Consider the following 18,732-nt stretch of genomic DNA (forward strand, 5'->3'; position numbering starts at 1 on the left):
TAACTGATGCAAAGTGAACTAAGCTAAGCCAGGAAAACAATATACACAAGGACTACAGTAATAGAATTGGGGAAAAAACTTAAAAAGAAACTCAAGCACTGTGCTATTATAATGACTCAAACTGGCTCCAAAGAAGAGATGAAAAAATCACCTTCCTACTGTGAGGGGCTAAAATTTTAGCTAAACTATTCAAAATCTAATGAGTGGTCACCAATAAATTATAAGCTTTAGCAAGAGTATTTAAGTGTTTAAGTATTTATTACAGAGCATTAGGATCAGAGAGAAAGGTAAAAATCTAACTATCTCTAAGAGACCCTATCATCTGACCCACCATGGCGAGGTCAGGAACCAAAAGAGACAGAACCCCTCCACCAGCATCCACTTCCTACTTCGTGTCCTCCTCCCAGAAATGGGAGGCTCCTCAAGTTGATTGGCTGGTAGCCTTGATAGACAGTACCCACGAGCAAACGTCACTTCCTGACCCTAAGCCTTGACCACATGGCTTGCCCTCAGAGGCCTTCTCCTCATGGTAAAGCTTTGCTACAGTAATTCTCCAGTAGGTGGCATCATTCCAATCATTACACTACCCTCATTACAAGTATTGGGGGCCTATGGTTTTGGAACACTATACACACACACACATACACATATATACATATACATACACACACACACACACACGCACATACATGCACTATCAGACTTGGTGGATTTATTGGTTAGTTTTTCCTTGAATTACTCTCCCCCCCCCCCCCGTTTATATCCTTTGTTGAAAGGGACTGCTCTGTGGAGAAGAGAAAAAGGAAGGATATTTTAGGAAATGGTAATATAAAAATAAAAGCTCCTTGTACATATATATTTTGTGTGTTTGTGTGTGTGTGTGTGTATTTCTTTAGTCCACAGCCTCTCAAGACTATTTTATACAGTTTACCATGTGTTACCTTACACTTACTCATAGGGAATTACTACATTAGAGTATCACCTAGTTCAAATCCCCACTCTCATTTTACAGTTGAAGAAACAGAATCTGAAGAAAAGGAAATGATTTATTCCAAAGTCACACAAGTTGTAATTAGCAGAGTCAAAACTCAAACTCAAGTTTTCTGACTGCATCTCTGAGCTTTATCTTCCACATTAGTAAGGGGAACAAGTTGGTCTTAAAGACTTCAAGGGCCCCTTCCAGGTCTGAATCTGTGAAACCATAACTCCCAGGGCCACACCACTACACCCTTTTGCAGCATTGCCAACATGAGGAGCAAATAAAAATAGTCAAAGGTTGTTTCTTATTACAAGTCATCACATGAACAAATACCCATGAAAGCAAAGAAGCATATCATGTTCCAGAAGATAGGAGAGCAAAATTACCAAGTATGTTAGCACTTTGGGCACTATAAAAAAAAGTCCAGTATTTAACAACAAGAAGTTAGACTTTCTCATTATAAACTTTCTCATTATAAGTCAGGTCTGACCCTGTCTTTGCCCTGCTCAAAAACCTGCTATGGTCCCCTGTTGTCCCTCATAGAGTCTCCCATATGGGAAGCAGGGTCACATCCCAAAGAAGTAAGTGATCAACGAAGAGATGGAAAGCTGGGTCACATCCCTTCTTCCCTACTCTAGCCAATCCTTGTTTTTAGAATGACTAAAACTAACCTTCACTCATCATTACCCATTTTCTCACTCTGCCTCTTCCAAACCTATGGAAGAGCCCATTCTTCTCCCTTCAGAGCTGGGTCTCAAGTCCTCAGGGAAATTATTACCTATTACCCACAGAAGCAATTGCTGTGGATACCACTGGGACACCCTAGGTCTTGCCCAGGCAGGTACCTTTTTCAGGGAAGACTCTATACTCTAGGGTAGTGACTGCTGTGTAACAATATTTTTAGTGAAAACAAGAAAGGTTTTTTGATACCATTAACAAAATAAAATATCTTAAATGTTTTTGTTTAGTCTTTACCTCATCTTTTAAATTTTTTGTATGTCTTATAATGCATATTTTATATTAGTATAATAATACACATGTGTATTATTTATAAATACATCTATTTTTGGTGCATGCTCAGAAATTTTTTTCACCAATAGGAAGGAAGGCAACAAGCATTTATAAAGTGTCTACTATGTGCCAGGCAATGTGCTAAGCATTTACAGTATTATCTCATTTGGTTATCACTTACCCCAGGAGATATTATTATCCTCATTTTACAGTTGAGGAAACTAAGGCAGGCAGAGATTAAATTACTTACCTAGGGTCACACAACTAGGAAGTATCTGTGGCAAGATTCAAACTCAGGTCTTCCTGACTTCAGACTCAGTGCTCTATGCACTGTGTCTCCTTGCCTCTGATAGGATTGTGTGATCAAAAATATTTAGAGATCACTAGTCTCTAGGATAAAACACAAACTTTTTAGCCTAGTATTTAAGGCCTTCCACCATCTGATTCCAGACTATATTTCCAATCCTTATTTTACACTTGCCCTCACATAGGCTATATTATAGACTACTAACTTATACCCAATCTTTTCCTGCCCTCTCCTAACTCTTTACATTCACTCAGATTATTCCTCATAATTGAAACATTCTACCACATACACCCTTTTCTCTTTCTATTCCTTTCAGACACGTGTCTGGTGCCACCTCATCCATGAAGCCCTTTATGATAGCTGAATTAACACATACACACACACACACACATTCCTTTCCTAGGTCATTGTCTGAACAACTCTTTCCCCCCTAAACACAGTCTACCTTGAATCACATTTACTTGTTAAAAGTCTGATAGTCTGGATATTAGATGAGAAACTATTTTAGGACAAAAACCATGCTGTTTTTTTTAAACCCGTGTATTCCCAGATTTGAGTACAAAGTATGTGCTTAATAAATGTTTTGTGGGGTTTTTTGGATTTGGTAATCTGTGGAAATTAAGGAGAATAGCAACTCTAAACTAAGATCATGTTAATGACTGTAATAAGAACCTTAATTTCCCCTATATACACACTTTAAATTAAGTAATAAGAAGCTCTGGAGTATGAGAAAACTTAGGCAGAGATGAAAATTTCTGTAAGATGATTTTTTTGAGTTACCTGGCTTCATGTTTCTGGTCAATTTTTCCCGTTTGCTTTGGTCCACTGATTATAGGATTTAACATTTGGGACGAGCTTCTTCATATAACCTGAAAAGGAACTGAAGATAAGCTAGTAGCTAGGAAATGTCTAGAAAGCAGTTACTCTGTCTGCCTCTCCTAAGACAAGTAAGAAAAAGCCTTTTCCTTCTTCCCTTTATAATCAATAGAACTTTTAATTTACATGGCTACCATTTATTTCCCATTAACTATCCCATTAAGTTTATAATCAGCTATTTTCAGCTCTCAAGTATGCATGTTCTTTGAGGCTCTTTCCCAGTCCTTCTGTTCTGAGCCCATTTCCTTGACTGCCTATACCTCCAACAGAAAGAAGGCAGGGAAAAAGAAAAGGTCAACAGTCTTTAAATCCAATTGCCCTTCCTACTCCTTAAAAATTCCAGACTCCATATGAAATGGATCGAGGCATTTCTGTGGACAAAAAACATGAGTCTTTTCCTAGTGGTCCATCCTAACTCTAAGTTTTTGTTTTCTTCTGTGCTGACCCATATTTTATCATTAGTCAGGTACTGATTTCTAGATTCACAAATGGATACTATATAAATAGATGTTTTAAGGGAAAAAAGGAAAAAAGGAGTAAATTAATATGAATTTTGCATATTCTATGCATTTTCTATGATTTGGGTGGGATCTAGTCCCAGGCTTTGCTCCATTATCTTAAGCTGATCCCATGAGATGATTAGATTTGAAATCTATTCCTAATTCAGCCTTAGTTTCAGTTCCTGAATCTGGCTTTCCTCAGTTAGCCAGGACTAACTCCCTTTGGAATAAGAGAACCCATAATGCTAGAGCTAGAAGAAGCTTGAAGAACAGCAGAACTCTCTTTTTCTTGTCTTTTGTAGCCTCCAGAACACAATCTAGAGGCCTGACAAGGGAATGTGATGGAGCTCTGGGCTCACATTGTGATTCTCTCACCTTTTACTTTCAGTGTGGGGGTAGATGAAAAATAACTAGATTGATAGGAGAACCAGAGTTCTAGTTTAAGCTCTCTTCCTTAGTGGCATAATTTTCCTTTGTTTTTATAGCTAGGCCTGTGATTTCATTCATGTAAGGAACTCCCAATAAAAAAACTCTACCAAGACAGGTCTATATTTGATCTGAAATCTATAGTTTTAGAGACTTGCCTAGGGCACTGAGATATTAACACTCCTAGCTTCAGGTACCAGGTCTTGAACCCTAAGGTCAGTTCTCTACCCACTAGACCTCCCTAGTGCTCATTAGTGGAATAGCTTCAGGTAAATTATCCTATTTCCCTGGGTTTGGTGATCTTAGCTGTCAAATGAAGAGGCTGAATGGGGAGATCTCTATGGATGTTTCTAGATCTACATTTAACAGTTCTTCCAACATCCCAACTCCTCCAAACCCCTAAACAGCTCCCCCTACTTCTGCCTTTATGCCTTCACCAAACCAGAATTTCTATTTCCCCTCCTATCTACTGATTAGTTTCTTTTTTCAAAAACATATTTATTTTATTCAGAACTTAAGAAACAAAGTAACCATTTCCATAACATAGTAGACTTGTTCATGAAACTGAAAATCTATTATGTAGGACTTGCTATTCCTTTAAAATATATAATAAAGTTATCATGTAACTTTCTCTTTTTTCCTCCCTTTTTCTTCCCTGCTGTCCTAGAGATGGCTAAAAATGCTCTAAGTCATTATAGATTAAAGAAATGCAAATTAAAACTAATTTCTTTTTTTTTTTTCTTTTTAGGGCTAGTGCTCTATCTACTGCATTACCTTGCTGCTCCAACTTTTTTTGTGTTAAGGGTTAAGTCATTAACCATTTACACTGATCATCCAATCAGAACATATTCATTGAGTACTTACCATGGACAGCAATGTATTGGGCTGATGGCTTTATACAAGAAGAGGACTAGTTATTTTGTTGTGGAAACAACACTGGATTTCTTGTCATAGCACGATGGATTTAGGGACCATAACTCCTTCATTTAACAGTTAAGAAAACTGGGACCCATGGGGTTAAGGGTCATAAAAGGGGTTAAATGTCACACAAGTAGTGAGTGGAAAAGCCAGGATTTGAACCCAGTTCTTTTGTCTCTAGACCCAATCCTCTTTCCACTATGATAGAACTGGCTTCAAGTCCTATGTCTTCCAGGTATTCACTGTGTGACCTCAGACAAGTGGCAAATTTTCTGGGCCCAAGTTTCCTTTTCTATAAAATCGTAAGAGTAATACCTCTTATGTCTCCTTCACAGAATAGGGCTTATGGAAAGAACACATAGAATAGAATATATAAAGCATTTTTCCTTTGTATCCCTTGTGCTTAGTACAGTGCTTGACACAAGTAAGCATGAAATAAGTACTCATTAATTGATAAAGTTGCTCTACTACAATCCATCCTCCACTCAGCTGTCAAATTCATTAAAGTATTAAATGGCAGGTATGACTATATCATCCTTCCTACCCAATATATTCAAGGGCACCTTATTACATCAAGGATGAAATATAAAATCCTCTCTTCATAGCCCTGTCCCTTCCTACCTTTCCTGTCTTTTTGTACTTGGCTCATCTCTTCCAAGTATTTTGCAGTCCAGTGGTGTTCTTCAAAGATAACACTCCATCTCCCAACTCCAGGTACTTTCATTGGCCATTTTCCCTATTCCAGGCATGCTGTCCCTTCTCATCTCTACCTCCTGGCTTCTCTGGATTCCTTAAAGTCTCAGCAAAATCCGCCAACTTCTGCAAGAAGCCTCCTTAAATCAAGTTCTCTCCCTCTGAGGTCACCCTCAACTTAGCTTGTTGTCCATAGTTGTTTCCATATTGTCTCCCTCATTAGACAGTGAACTCCTGGAGGACAGGGCTGTCTTTTGCCTTTCTTTATATTCTTTGCTCTTAGCACAGTGTCTGGAACAGAAGGTGCTTAATTAATGCTAGTTGACTGACTAAACCCCACCCCACTCCAAACTTCCTTATTTCTGTTCAAGGCACCACCAGCCTCCCCATCAATGTTGGGAAATTAAATCTGCCTTGTCAATTAAGAACACATGCACTGGTACTCTAACACCTGGTTCCTATAGACCTTCAGGTTGTCAACTCCTTCACAGAAGTTGTTTGTAACAACTAGGACCCTGTGGAATCATGCACTTAGTAAATACTTCCTGATAAGGACAATGAAGAATGGTCAGGCTCCAAAGCACTCATTTCATCCCCAGATGCAGAAGCACTGGCAGTAGGTATCCCATATGACCAGAAAGAGCCAATTGCCTTTGCCTGTGACAAAGTTGCTGAAGTAGTCTTGTGAGTAGGCAATTAAGTTCCCTGACAATTATATTTTTTGAAAGCTCCCACTGGGTTGCAAACCTGTTCCTCTGCAGCAGCCTTGCCTTTACTATTAGGCAGTTAAGAGCAAAAAAAAAATATTAATGAAGTAACATTTTTCTGTGTATCTTTCTCTTTTAAAAATGATGTAAACAAATTCAAATAGTTTCACATTTAATAGGAAATAAAATGTCCACATGACAAAAACGGGCTAGAACTGAGGGGAGCAGGTTAAGAAAACCCTTTTCCACCTCCTCCAGGAATCAGTCACTGTGAAAACCAACTTTAAGAAGCTTCAAGACCCCAAAAGGCAGCAGGTTTTGCAACAAATCTCTTGTTTATGAGCCAGTAATTCTCTCATAATAAATCTGCAATGTGGAGCAATGAATACATAGTCTATGAGTTTGCTCTCCCTTCTTTCCTGTTCCTTTGAATGAATACTTAACAAAGAATGTGAACCTGAATAAAAACCACCTCATGGAAAGGCAGCAGGGAGCCCAGGACCACACATCAAAGGACAGAGTTCAAATTCAGACTCTACTGCTCACTAACTGCATAATCTTGGGCAAGGTGCCTTACCTTTCTAAGCCTCCTAAGTTTTAAGCTTTCCTAGGTTTTACAAATGCAAAATGAGGATAATAATACTTGTACTACCTATGTCAGAAGATTCCTATGAGGAAAGTTGTGTATATATATGCATATAGATGCACATGTGTAATATACATGAATGCATGTATACAATAACTATATGTGCACATATGCATAGCCATATAAGAATGTGTGTGCATTCATATATATGTGTGTATATACACACTGATGCTGATACTGATGTTGATGCTGAGGGCAGCAGCAGCTAGGTGGCAGCCTGGGCAAGAGTGTTAGATATGGAGTTATGAAGACCTGAGTTTAAATCTTGCCTCAAATATTCACTATCTGTATGACCCTAGAAAACTCATTTAACCTCCCTGTGCTTCAGTTTCCTAATATGTAAAATGAGGGTGTTGGATTCAATGACCCCTCCCCCTAAGGTCCCTTAACGATGAAAATGGCACTAAGGTTTAGGGGGAACATATATATAATATACATTATATACATATGTAATATACATATATGTATTTATACACATTCACACACATACATATATATGTGTGTGTGTGTATATATATATATATATATATATATGTAAATTTGTATATTTTTATAGGGGGCGATGGGAGTCAAATGACTTGCCAAGGGTCACACAGCTAGTAAATGTCAAGTGCGTGAGGCCGGATTTGAACTCAGGTCCTCCTGAATTCAGGGGTAGTGCTTTATGCACTGTGCCACATAGCTACCCCACACACATGTAATTTATAGAGTACTTTAAGATTTATAACTATAATTTCATTTTTGTCCTCACAATACTCCTGAGAGCTAATTGCTATTATTATCCTCATTTATTTTGCAGATAACAAAAGAAAAGTTTAAAAAAAAAAAAAAGGTGTGATTTTCCCAGAGTCTGAGTTACTAAATGTCTAAGGCAGGATTTGAACTCAGTTCTTCTTTACTCTGGGTCCAGTGCTTTATATGTAAGCTATTATTACTATAAAATCTAATGCTTGTGCATATCCATGACATAGTTCCCAAGATGAAAGGCTCCAAAAAATCTTATCTTTTCATGGCTTAGCAGAAAGAGAACCGAATCTGTAGTTAGAAGATTTGGTCTGGAATCCCAGGTATGCTGAATCTTACATGCATTGGTCAACAAGCATTTATTCATAATTTCTATAGGTCAAGCTTAACTGTGCTAAGCACTCAGAATACAAAGAAAATAAAAACTATGTCCCATTTCTCAAGGAGCTCATTCTAATAGGGGAAATAGCTTGCAAATACCTTTATTCATATAAGACAGATGCAATTCCAATAGAAAGCTATCCGAGAGCAAAGCAGTAGGAAAGTCCTCCTACAGAAGGAAAGATTTGAGCTGAATCTTGTAGGAAGCTAGAGAAGCCACGGGCAGAAGTGAGGAGAGAATTCCAGGCTTGGGAGGCAGCCATTGCCAAGTCTATGAATCAGGAGACAGTGTCATAATTGAGGAATAGGAGATAGGCCATGTTAATTAGACCAAAGCGTAGGTAGAAGGTAGCGAGGTTTGAAAAGACTTGCCACGTTGGAAAAGGCCAGGTTGGAAAGGGTTTTAAATAGCAAACAAGGGATTTGTTTGATCTGGGAGGTAAAGAAGACCACTGGAGTTTGCTGAGTAGTAGATGGATGACATGGTCAGACCTTCACTTTGTGAAAATCACTTTCACAGCTGAGGGAAGGATGGATTAGGTTTGGGAGAGACTTGAGGCAGGGAGACCAATTTATAACAATATTGAAATAGTCTAGGTAGAAGACAATGAGGGTCTGTACTAGGGGTTGTGGTCCTGTGAGTAGAAAGGAGACAGAGAGATATTGTAGGGCTATGTAGGGGGAGTAAGAAGGATGAGTTGAAGATGACACTTTGTATACCTGAGCTGACTGGAAGGAGTGTGGTACTTGGACTATAATAGGAAAGTAGGGAAGAGGGAAGAGTTTGAAAGGAAACATAATGACTTCTGTTTTGGACATGTTTAGTATGAGATTGCCTAAATGAAATCAAATTCAAGATATCCAAATGGCATTTGGTGATATGGGCCTAAAAGCTTAGGAGAGAGATTGAAACTGGAAGTCACTTTTCCTGTTTATGCATGTGTAAAATTATAAAGTTGTACTCAATGACCTCTAAAGTTCTAAATTCTAGGTGTGAAAATGAGCATCATTTGTTCTTAAAATATCTTTCAAATGAGTGAACTTTATAGGGGCTTTGAAAAGTACATTAACTTCTTCCATACTTAAAATCTGAACATAATTCAATCCATAGGCAACAGAATACATCACATTCATCAAATATTGTTCAGCACAGTACAACTTCTTTGTTATCCAGTGATTCTGAGAAAATCAGAAAGAAAATTCAGTGTTGGGATGTCACAAGGACTATGTGTAACCTCAGGAGTGAGAACCAGAGCTTTCCAAGAGGGAAAAGCTTCATTGTCTTGCTAAGAACTCAGACACAGCTTGTTTTCATGTACTATCTGTGATAAATAAATATCTTCTATTTTTTAATGTTGTCTAGATCCCATTTTCTGTATGTTTCCCAAAGATTAAAAAAGACAACTGTCAAAATGTTCTTTAAGGCATTTTAGATTAAGTAAAATTGCTTCGTAGAAAACCCATAGATTGCCTCTTCATACACACAAAAAGCCTCACCCTGGATGATCCTTTATTTTCAATTATCAATAGTCACAAATGGCTTGAAGAAGGAACAAATAAGAAATGTAATACCAAAGAATTTTTACCAGAAATACTTATTCACTACATGAGAGAGACCCCTCAAAAGAGTGCCAAAACAATCAGCTTTAGTAGTTGAAAAAATACTACATGCTTCTCTACATACCCGCAAATAAAGTTTTTCAACCACCAACATGGCTAAAAGAGAATAGCAAAATCATATACACAAGCAGGCTTGCTTCCTAAATCATTTTCCAAGAAGTCTCATGAACAATAATTGAGATTTAAAAGGAGAATTCAAGAGTTTAATTTAAACTGTGTGCAAAGCAAACCAGGTATTAAATGATGGAGTTAGAGAGACAGAATGACATAACTGAAAGAACATTGAATGTGAGAGCTCTTGACCTTTGGGTCATGGACTTTATTCTGAGCTCTGCCACTTGTTACATAAGTGACCCAGAGCAAGCCAATTCCTCTCTCTAGGCCTCAGCTTGTCCATGTGTGCAAATAGTCACTAAGATTCTTGACAGCTAGGTGGGACAGTGGATAGAGTGTAGGACCTAGAGTCAAGAAATCCTGAGTTTGAATTCTGCCTCAGATACTTACTAGCTGAGTGACCCTGGGCAAATCACTTAACTTCTCTCAGGTTTAGTTTCCTTATCTCTAAAGTGAGTATAATAATAGCACTTAAATCAATAACAGCTTTGTAAGGATCAGATGAGTTAACATATGGAAAGTGCTTTGCAGACTTTAAATGCTAGCTTTTATTATTATTATTTTTTATTATCATCACTTCTAATTCTAATATATCATTCTAGATTGGATCAACCTATAAAGGGATATTTTTATGTATAGTTCTATTTTTACCATGTATGGAAGAAATTCTGACAGATATTAGAAAGATCATGTAAGAAATGGCTATTTTTCTTGGAAAGTCTATAATGACATTTTGTTGATATGACTTGTCTTATTATTGCTAAGGCCTATATTCATTTATAAACAACAGGTATGGAATTCTAACAACCAAACCATGATTATATTAATTCAGTCTCTTCCTCAACAGAATCCCACTCTGAATAGGCTGGTCTGTTCTTGTTCCTCTTATGGGTCCTACCATTCCAGAGGGTAACCATGTGAATATGATAGCTTTTAAAAACAACAACCTGGAAAGCCATTCCTTTATGGGTAACCTGCTCCTGGTTTCCAAAATAACTTTCTAATACTTCTTTCTCTGCTTTGGTAAACTACCAAAAGCTTGCAATATTTCCCATTTGTTTCTAAATTATGGTTTCTTCAGTGGAACAAAGAAAACAATGGAGACCAGAAAATGGGGAGCATTTTTCCTCTTCTGTTTATTCTCACCTTTAATAAAACTAAGGGTCTCCAAGTATTCCTATCATTATCCTATGAAGATTCTAGAAATGGAATAGCAGATCCACAAAGCCTACAGTGGGAAGATGGCAAGCATCACTGATGTAGGCTAACATGAAACTAGCCCTGCCCCTTTTTCAGCCAATGATTCTATTGGTCTAAAAATGTCTTTGTTTGGAAATGTTCCTTAGTAGAGTTCAAGCTCTGTTATTTGAAAGCACACAGAGAAGGGTGTCTCCTTGATAATATATTAACCAGCACACACACGTTTTTATCATCACCCTAAAATATTTCAGGTTTTTTTTTTTTGAAGAAGTGGTGGGGTAGAAATATGTATTCCTTTTTTCAAGATTCCTTTGTATTAGTGCATGTAGCCATACTAATAAAATATATGCACACATATAAATTATTCATCTCTATTTTGACAGATATTTCATATGCGTGCTTTTGACCTTCAAGCTGAGTAGCTAAGGAATACAGAAAAATCCCACTTGACCTCAGAAATGAAAGGTTAGTAACCCATGGATTATCAACTGCACATGTAGTGCTTCTAAAATAACTCATTTAAAACAAAGAAAAGCTGATATTATTCATTCCAACTGAAAACAAAGAACACGAGCAACACATGACCAACAACTAGTATTTAAATGTCTCACATTCACTTTAATCAGGTACTTGTAGGCAGATCTATTTGCAGTTTAAAGGCACACTTCCAATTTAACACTTGGGCTATACTGTGCTTTCAGGCTACATGGGTGGTAAGGCACATTTGGTACTTTTAGATAATCTTCACTGCAAGACTCAATTACATACTGTATATCACTGATTCATGAATTGGAAATCATCCTCTAAATGTTCTACTTCTCTGAAATATAGAGAGTACTAGGCTCTCTAAATGGGATAAATATTCCAAAAGCTGACTGTACTAGTTCCTTGTTTTAATACTCTAGTACAAAGACAGATAATCTGGAATCCATTAAATGTGATTGTAATTTGGAGTGAGTTTTTCTAAACAGAACTTATTAATGGGCAAATAGGAAAAATCTGTAAGAATTCAACTTTTAAAATTCCAATAGCCTTCACATCACCACTGAATTTACTGTATACAGCTTAAAACTGTACTGTCTTTTGCATTAACCTTTATATCAGCTGCGAACCAGCTACCATTGCTAAGTTTGTGACATTAAGTGGAAACACACACAAAAAGAAAATATGGTGATAGTGCATTTAATTTAATTAAGGCAAATATGTATGAACTATCTATTCTATGCAGAATGCAATATGAGTTGCTGGGTGAAATGCAAAACTTAACTAAGACATGGTCCCTAGCTTCAAAGAACTTATAGTCCAATAAGATGGTTTAAAATATACATAGGTAATTATAATAAATTATATTATATGGTAAATTCATTAGCTATGCGTAGAACAAAGTACTAGGCAAAGCCCAAAGAAGATCATTACTGATAAGGAATCAAAGATGGCTTTATGGAGGAAGAGGTAGTATTTAAGTTTGCCTTTAAAGGCTGGGAGGAATTCAACACTGATATCTGTGCCAACAAGCATCGAAAAACTATCTTTAACTTATCATATATTTGCTTGAATTTCCATAACTATGAATTACCATATGGTTTCCCCCCATAACCATTATCCCCAGAAATACTTCATATAGGCATTTTATGGATCAATTATTTATTTTTATTTTTGATGTGCTTACCCAAAATTGTCACTGTGTGTGGCCATTTTTAATGTGTATGGCTATTTTTAAAGCGAGCTAAAATTACTGAAGGAAAATTCAGAAATCAATTCAACCAACAGTTATTTCAACACATACCCACAGGAAAAGATTTGAGTGAATTTTTCATTACACCCAGAAGTCAGTAATTTTGTACTCAGTGAAACAAAGAGAAAACAAGAATTCCAGGGTCTATGCTTCATTTCTCATTGTTGAAACACAGATATGTCTGGCATTGAGTTTCAAGTGATTCCTCCCTATACTGACATCAAATGTACAGGTAGTTTGGGAGATGGCCATCAAGAATCTTTAAGAACTCTTCATGATTAAGATAGATTTTCTACTGAGATGTTACTCGGACTTTATTCATAAGAAAATAGCTGTGGGAAAAGGACTGATACTAAAAGCTCTCATGATGAAACTTATCAACTGAAACCATCATTTCCCTAATGTAAATGTCTCCCCTTTAATTAGTGCCAATCACAGTAACAGTGATGGATGCTGATGCTCTAGAAATGGACAAACTCTACTCAGCATGATCAGTATAAACTAAAGTCAAAACAAAACAAAATAAAACAACAAAAAATGCCCCCAGCATCAAATTGTGAATTACAGCAATGGAATCAACCATAAGAAATCATTCAGTCTAACTATCCAGATCCTTCCCCAAGACCAAACCACACAAATGTGAATTAATCAGTTTTATGGTTGTTTAAACACAGCTAGGTTTAAAAGCAGCTAGGTGTTGCAGTGGATAGAACTTAGTGTCTGAAGTCAACTTCCTGAGTTCAATTCTGGACTCAGATAAGTGACTCTGGGCAAGTCACTTAATCCTTTTTGCCTCAGTTTCCTCATCTCGAAAATGAGATAGAGAAGGAAATGACAAAGTACTCCAGTATCTCTGCCAAGAAAACCCTGAAATGAACAATAACAAAAATGGATGCTTCAAAGTAAGATTTCAAAAAATAACTCCAATTCAGGCACAGGCAGTCCCAGAGAAGATGTCTAAGTTTTCCAACTATAGGCTATACACCAAACAATTGAATAATAAGAGAATTCAGAAAGTAAGCTTAATCCAGAAACTCCAATAAAAATAATCTATTAAAGTAAGATCCCAAAATGTCAGAGCTGAAAGGGACCTAAGAAGATTGTACAATGTTGTTGAAAGGGACCTTAGAAGTTAGATTAAGTATGGAATGGAGAATCTTCCAACTCTGAGGACACATAATTCTTTACCATAGAATGTCAGAGGTGGAGAGAACTCAAAATATAGAATGCTGTTGTATATGTCAGAGTTTAATTGGCCCTGGGAAGACAGTGATAATTATGAAAGAGACCACAAAGTTTATTTCATTGTGTGGCACTGAGCAAGTCACTTTTCTTTGGACTGGTTTGCTCATCAGTAAAATAAGGAGGGGGATGGCCTAGATAAAATCTAATGTCATTTCCTGCTCAAATGTTGAATAAATCATCAATCCAGTTCAAATTCCATAGTTTACCAATGAGAAAACTGAAGATCAGAGAACAGAAGAGACTGAAATGTCCGTGGTCACACTGTGGAAGAAGTGGGGTTAGAAAACAAGCTTCTTGACTGGAAATAACATCTATTATAGCATGCTGCCCCTGGAGAGTGCTCTTCACAAATTATAGTTTTTGCTTGCAGCTAGATGGCAAAGTGGATAGAATCCTGGGCCTGAAGTCAGGAGGGTGAGCCTTCCTGAGTTCAAAACTGGCCTCATACACTTATTATTAGCTGTGTGACCCTAAGCAAGTCTCTTAACCCTGTTTGCCTCAGTTTCTTCATGTTTAAAATAAGCTGGAGAAAGAAATGGCAAATCAATCCATTATCTCTGCCAAGGAAACTCCAAATGGGGCCACACACAGTCAGACATGACTGTGTTTTGATCATAACTAATCTAAAAGTGCCTTCTGAAGAGCTGTATTAACTTCTGAATACCACATTTTAGAATAAGCATTTATAGGATAGAATATATCATGAAAACAAGGATATTGAGGGGATACAATCATAATCCATCTGTTGGACTCAAGGCCCTCACCCAGTCTTGAACAACATACTCACTTTAAATTGAGCCCTCTGAATATTACTGTCCAAGAAAACACTCAATCCTTCCTTGTAACATATGCAATTTGATTCATTACAATGTGAAATACTGGGGAATTTCTGGCCTTAAAGTATATGCCTTTAATAAAAGAAATATGATTTTTTTTCTAATAGCAGGGCAGCATAGCGGACACAGGATTGGCTTTGCCATCAGGAAGACTAGGCCTCAAGTCTTTCCTCTTACACATAATGCCTGTACAACAATGACCAAAGCACTTATATTCTTACTTGCCTATGGGAACTGAGAGGCTAAGTTATGCATCTTATGACCTCATTACTTCTCATACAACTAATTATATGTTGTGTCTTAGGAAACTGATTGCCATGCCTATCACCTATTCTTGGTCCCAAATCTGCTATGAAGATTAACTGAATAAACTTGAAGTATTTAGGCTGAAAAAGATGAAATTTAAAGGGAAGGGGGAAATAATCTTTATCTATATAGAAGACAGAACTAAAAGCTATAACCAGAACTTATGGGAGACAGATTTTGGCTTGATAAATAGAGGAACTTTCTTAATGGTTAGAACTGCCTACTAATGTCAGCAGCTACCTCCTAAGGTAATTCGTTCCCCGTCTCTGAACATCTACTCTAAGTGGAGGCTGGATGATTACTCTGTAATATTTTGGATAAACTCATCCTTCTTTCTAATGGATGTTACTAGATGAGCTTGGAGAGCCCATTCAATCCTAATATTCCATCACTGTATGATTTTTTGCCAAAAGTCCAAAGTCATGGGGAAAAAAGCAAAAGAAAAGATAAATGAAAGAAATAGAACAAAGACTGGAACCTCCAAGCTATATGGAGGGAACTAGTGATTTTGTACTAGAAGACTTTTGGGCAGCCTCTGCAGAAGGTCAGATTTCTTAGAGAAAATTCTAGGTTTTTAGTACAGTTATTAGGAAAATATAAATTCCAAGATATTGACTAGGGTTAATTGTAATGCGGCCAAAAAATTCCCCATCCATTTACAAAGTTTAAAAAGTATATTTTCCCTCCCTAAAGGCAGATCTAAACAGTGTTTGATCACTTATTATTCTCCATTTTGGGTTCTAAACAGGAAGGAGAGCTATTTTAACATCCCTCAGACTAGTGTTTCCAACTAGATGGAGAAGAATGCCATTTTGTTTCCTCAACACACAATTGTGTAATGGTGCTAGGTTTGTAACAAGGCTTTAATAAGAAAGGCTAGAGATGTGTTCTAAGGTAATTGTGGACCATGGAGACATTTACCTCTACACAATAAAAGAAAATATTTAACCGAAAGGATAGACTTATTTCCCCTCTGTTTTTAACCTTTAAAAACTAAAATTCCCTTTCTCTCTCTCCCTCCCTCCCTCCCTCTCTCCCACCATATGTATGGATAGATAGGGATAGAGAGAAACTGAGATATAGAAATATAGCTATATAGAGAGCTATATATACATACATACATATATATACATACATACATCTATACACACACACACACACACAATATTTATAGCACACTTTTGGAAGTAGCAAAAATCCCCCCACAAACTCTGGAAATAATGTATATGCCAATCAATTAGGAAATGGCTCAAAAATAATTGATTTATTATTACAATGAAATATATTATTATATCATATGAAACAATGAATATGAAGTATTAAAAATGTAGGAAGACTTACATGTACTGGACATACTGAGGTAAACTGAGCCAAGACAATAATACGTATAATAACTTTAATAACAAGTGAAAAAGAACTCTAAAGTCAAAACCCAAATATAGTGGTAGATCAGTGGAATAGGTTAGACACAGGAGACAAAGTAGTAAATGACTATAGTAACCTACTGCTTGATAAACCTGAAGACTCCAGCTTCTGGCATAAGAACTCACATTTTGATAAAGTCAAAACCCTGAGTAACTGAAATGATTAATTTTGGCCTCAGAGAAGAGATAAAAACATACCTCCCTCCTTTCCAAAGAGAGATAGAGAACAATAAGTATGGGCTGTTAAATATAGATTGATAAGCAAAGCACTGTATTAATTACCTTTGCTTAACGTTTTCTTTGTTATGAGGAAGAGTTCACTGGGAGAGGGGGTCATCATATATGGAATGGCTTTGATATGAAAACAAAAATCATCAATAATTATGTTTTTAAAACCCTAAATTCCAGTTCTTATTCTAGTGTGAAAGTGGCCTGGAGTCTATGCCAGTGGAGTACATGAGTTATCTTTGGCAGGTCCACTAATCTGGAAATGTTTGGGATACAAGCCTTGTCATAGTCAGAGTTTCTGTTGTCCAAAGGCAAGTCTAGCTAAGTGAGGGGAGGTGTACCACAAGAAGGGTGGCCATGGGGTAATGGATTTTTTTAGTCAGGCAATCTAGCAATTCTAAAAGACCATCTACTATGAATAGATCCATGGTGATATGCACCAGTAGCCTTGTGGGAATACCCACAATGACAGAAATCACAAATCTCCTGATGTATTTAAGTAAAAGCAAAGTTATATATCACTTATTGACTCTGTTGAAGATTCATTAGGTTCAAATATGGACTTATACAATATCTTCTCATTAGTTAATTTTCTTGGAGCTTTCACATTACCATGCCAACAAGAATTTATGTGATTGAGCCTACTATGTGCCAGGCACTGTGCTAATAAGAGGCACTTCTAGAGGTTATCCTCACAGTCTGAAATTTCAATGAACAAACCGGACAAACTAAAGTCCCTGGTCCAAAAACTAGCTCTTAGATGTCAAGTTGGATCTTCTGAGATTGAATTTACATAATGAATGTAAACCTTCTATACTAATTCACAAAGCGTACTGAGTACCACATGGCTTGGTAATGTTTCAGAAGCTTCTGGAAGACCCTTTGTCTAAGAAATAACCCACAGATAATTTGGGTTCTAGAATCTGTGAAAAAGCCCCATGAGGACAATCAAAGCAGTTTGCCCAGGAGAGTTATGGCAAGCTACCAACATGGTTTAGATTAGCTGAGTGGCAGCACTGCTCCAGTGCTTGCTTTCCATTGCTAATTTAATGAGCACAAAATTAAATTTTAAAACAGATTGCTTATACTTTCAAATCTGCTATTTCATTTTGCTATTTTGAGTAAAAGAAAATCATTCGGGTTCTGTGCAATTTCATTATCTAGAAAGTTATAGCTCTGCACTACAGGATGCTTTGTATCCCAGACCTGTTTCTAACTAATGACAAAGGGATTGAGACCAGGCCTATGGTTTCATTGGTTCCAGGAACTCCCATGTGAGAAAATTCTCTTCACCAATGTGGGTCACCACGTTCTTAGCAACTTACAGTCTAAGTTGCCTAAAACACTTAAGGCTAAGTGATTTGTCTAGGGTAGGTATCTGAGGTGGAACTTGAATACAGATCTTGGCTTTGAGTGCAGCTCTCTATCCATTACACTATCCTATCCAACCAGGAATCTATCACTGCCACTCTTCTGGGCCTCAATTTTCTCTTCCATAAAATTAAGGTATTGATCTTTAAGATCTCTTTCAATCTATGAACCTACCTGTAAACCCATATATTCTCTACAATTGTCTATGAAGATATGTGTCGTGTGAATAACCAGTAATATTATCTCTAGTTGCCAAAACACAACTAATAACTGAATTCCAAGAATTAAACCTACAAGGAAACAGCTACTTCTTTTTTTATTCATCAACAAAAAAACATTTTAGGGTTTTTCCTTACATCAATAAATGCCTACCATGTGCCAGGCCCTGTGACTGCATATAGCTCGGCGAGTCCTTAGACAATTGTTAGCCTCTCATAAGCCTTTTCAGTTTGGTAAAACCTATCA

The 18,732-nt window shown here is 36.9% G+C and overlaps 1 protein-coding gene across 12 annotated transcripts in view; it reads right to left on the reverse strand.

Moving 5' to 3' along the window:
- PHACTR3 (phosphatase and actin regulator 3) overlaps positions 1-18,732 on the reverse strand; it is a 298,887-nt gene that overhangs the window by 216,329 nt on the left and 63,826 nt on the right. Inside the window, exon 1 of one of the 12 annotated variants that reach the window (XM_043984952.1) lies at positions 3,078-3,098. The exons of the other annotated variants lie outside the window; for them this stretch is intronic. Within the exon in view, the coding sequence (XP_043840887.1) occupies positions 3,078-3,087 (10 nt within the window). The 5' untranslated portion in view covers positions 3,088-3,098. Of the gene's footprint in view, positions 1-3,077; positions 3,099-18,732 lie in introns of those variants that run through there. 12 annotated transcript variants of the gene reach the window in all.

This window comes from Dromiciops gliroides, chromosome 2 (assembly GCF_019393635.1).
Source record: "Dromiciops gliroides isolate mDroGli1 chromosome 2, mDroGli1.pri, whole genome shotgun sequence".
NCBI lineage: Eukaryota > Metazoa > Chordata > Mammalia > Microbiotheria > Microbiotheriidae > Dromiciops > Dromiciops gliroides.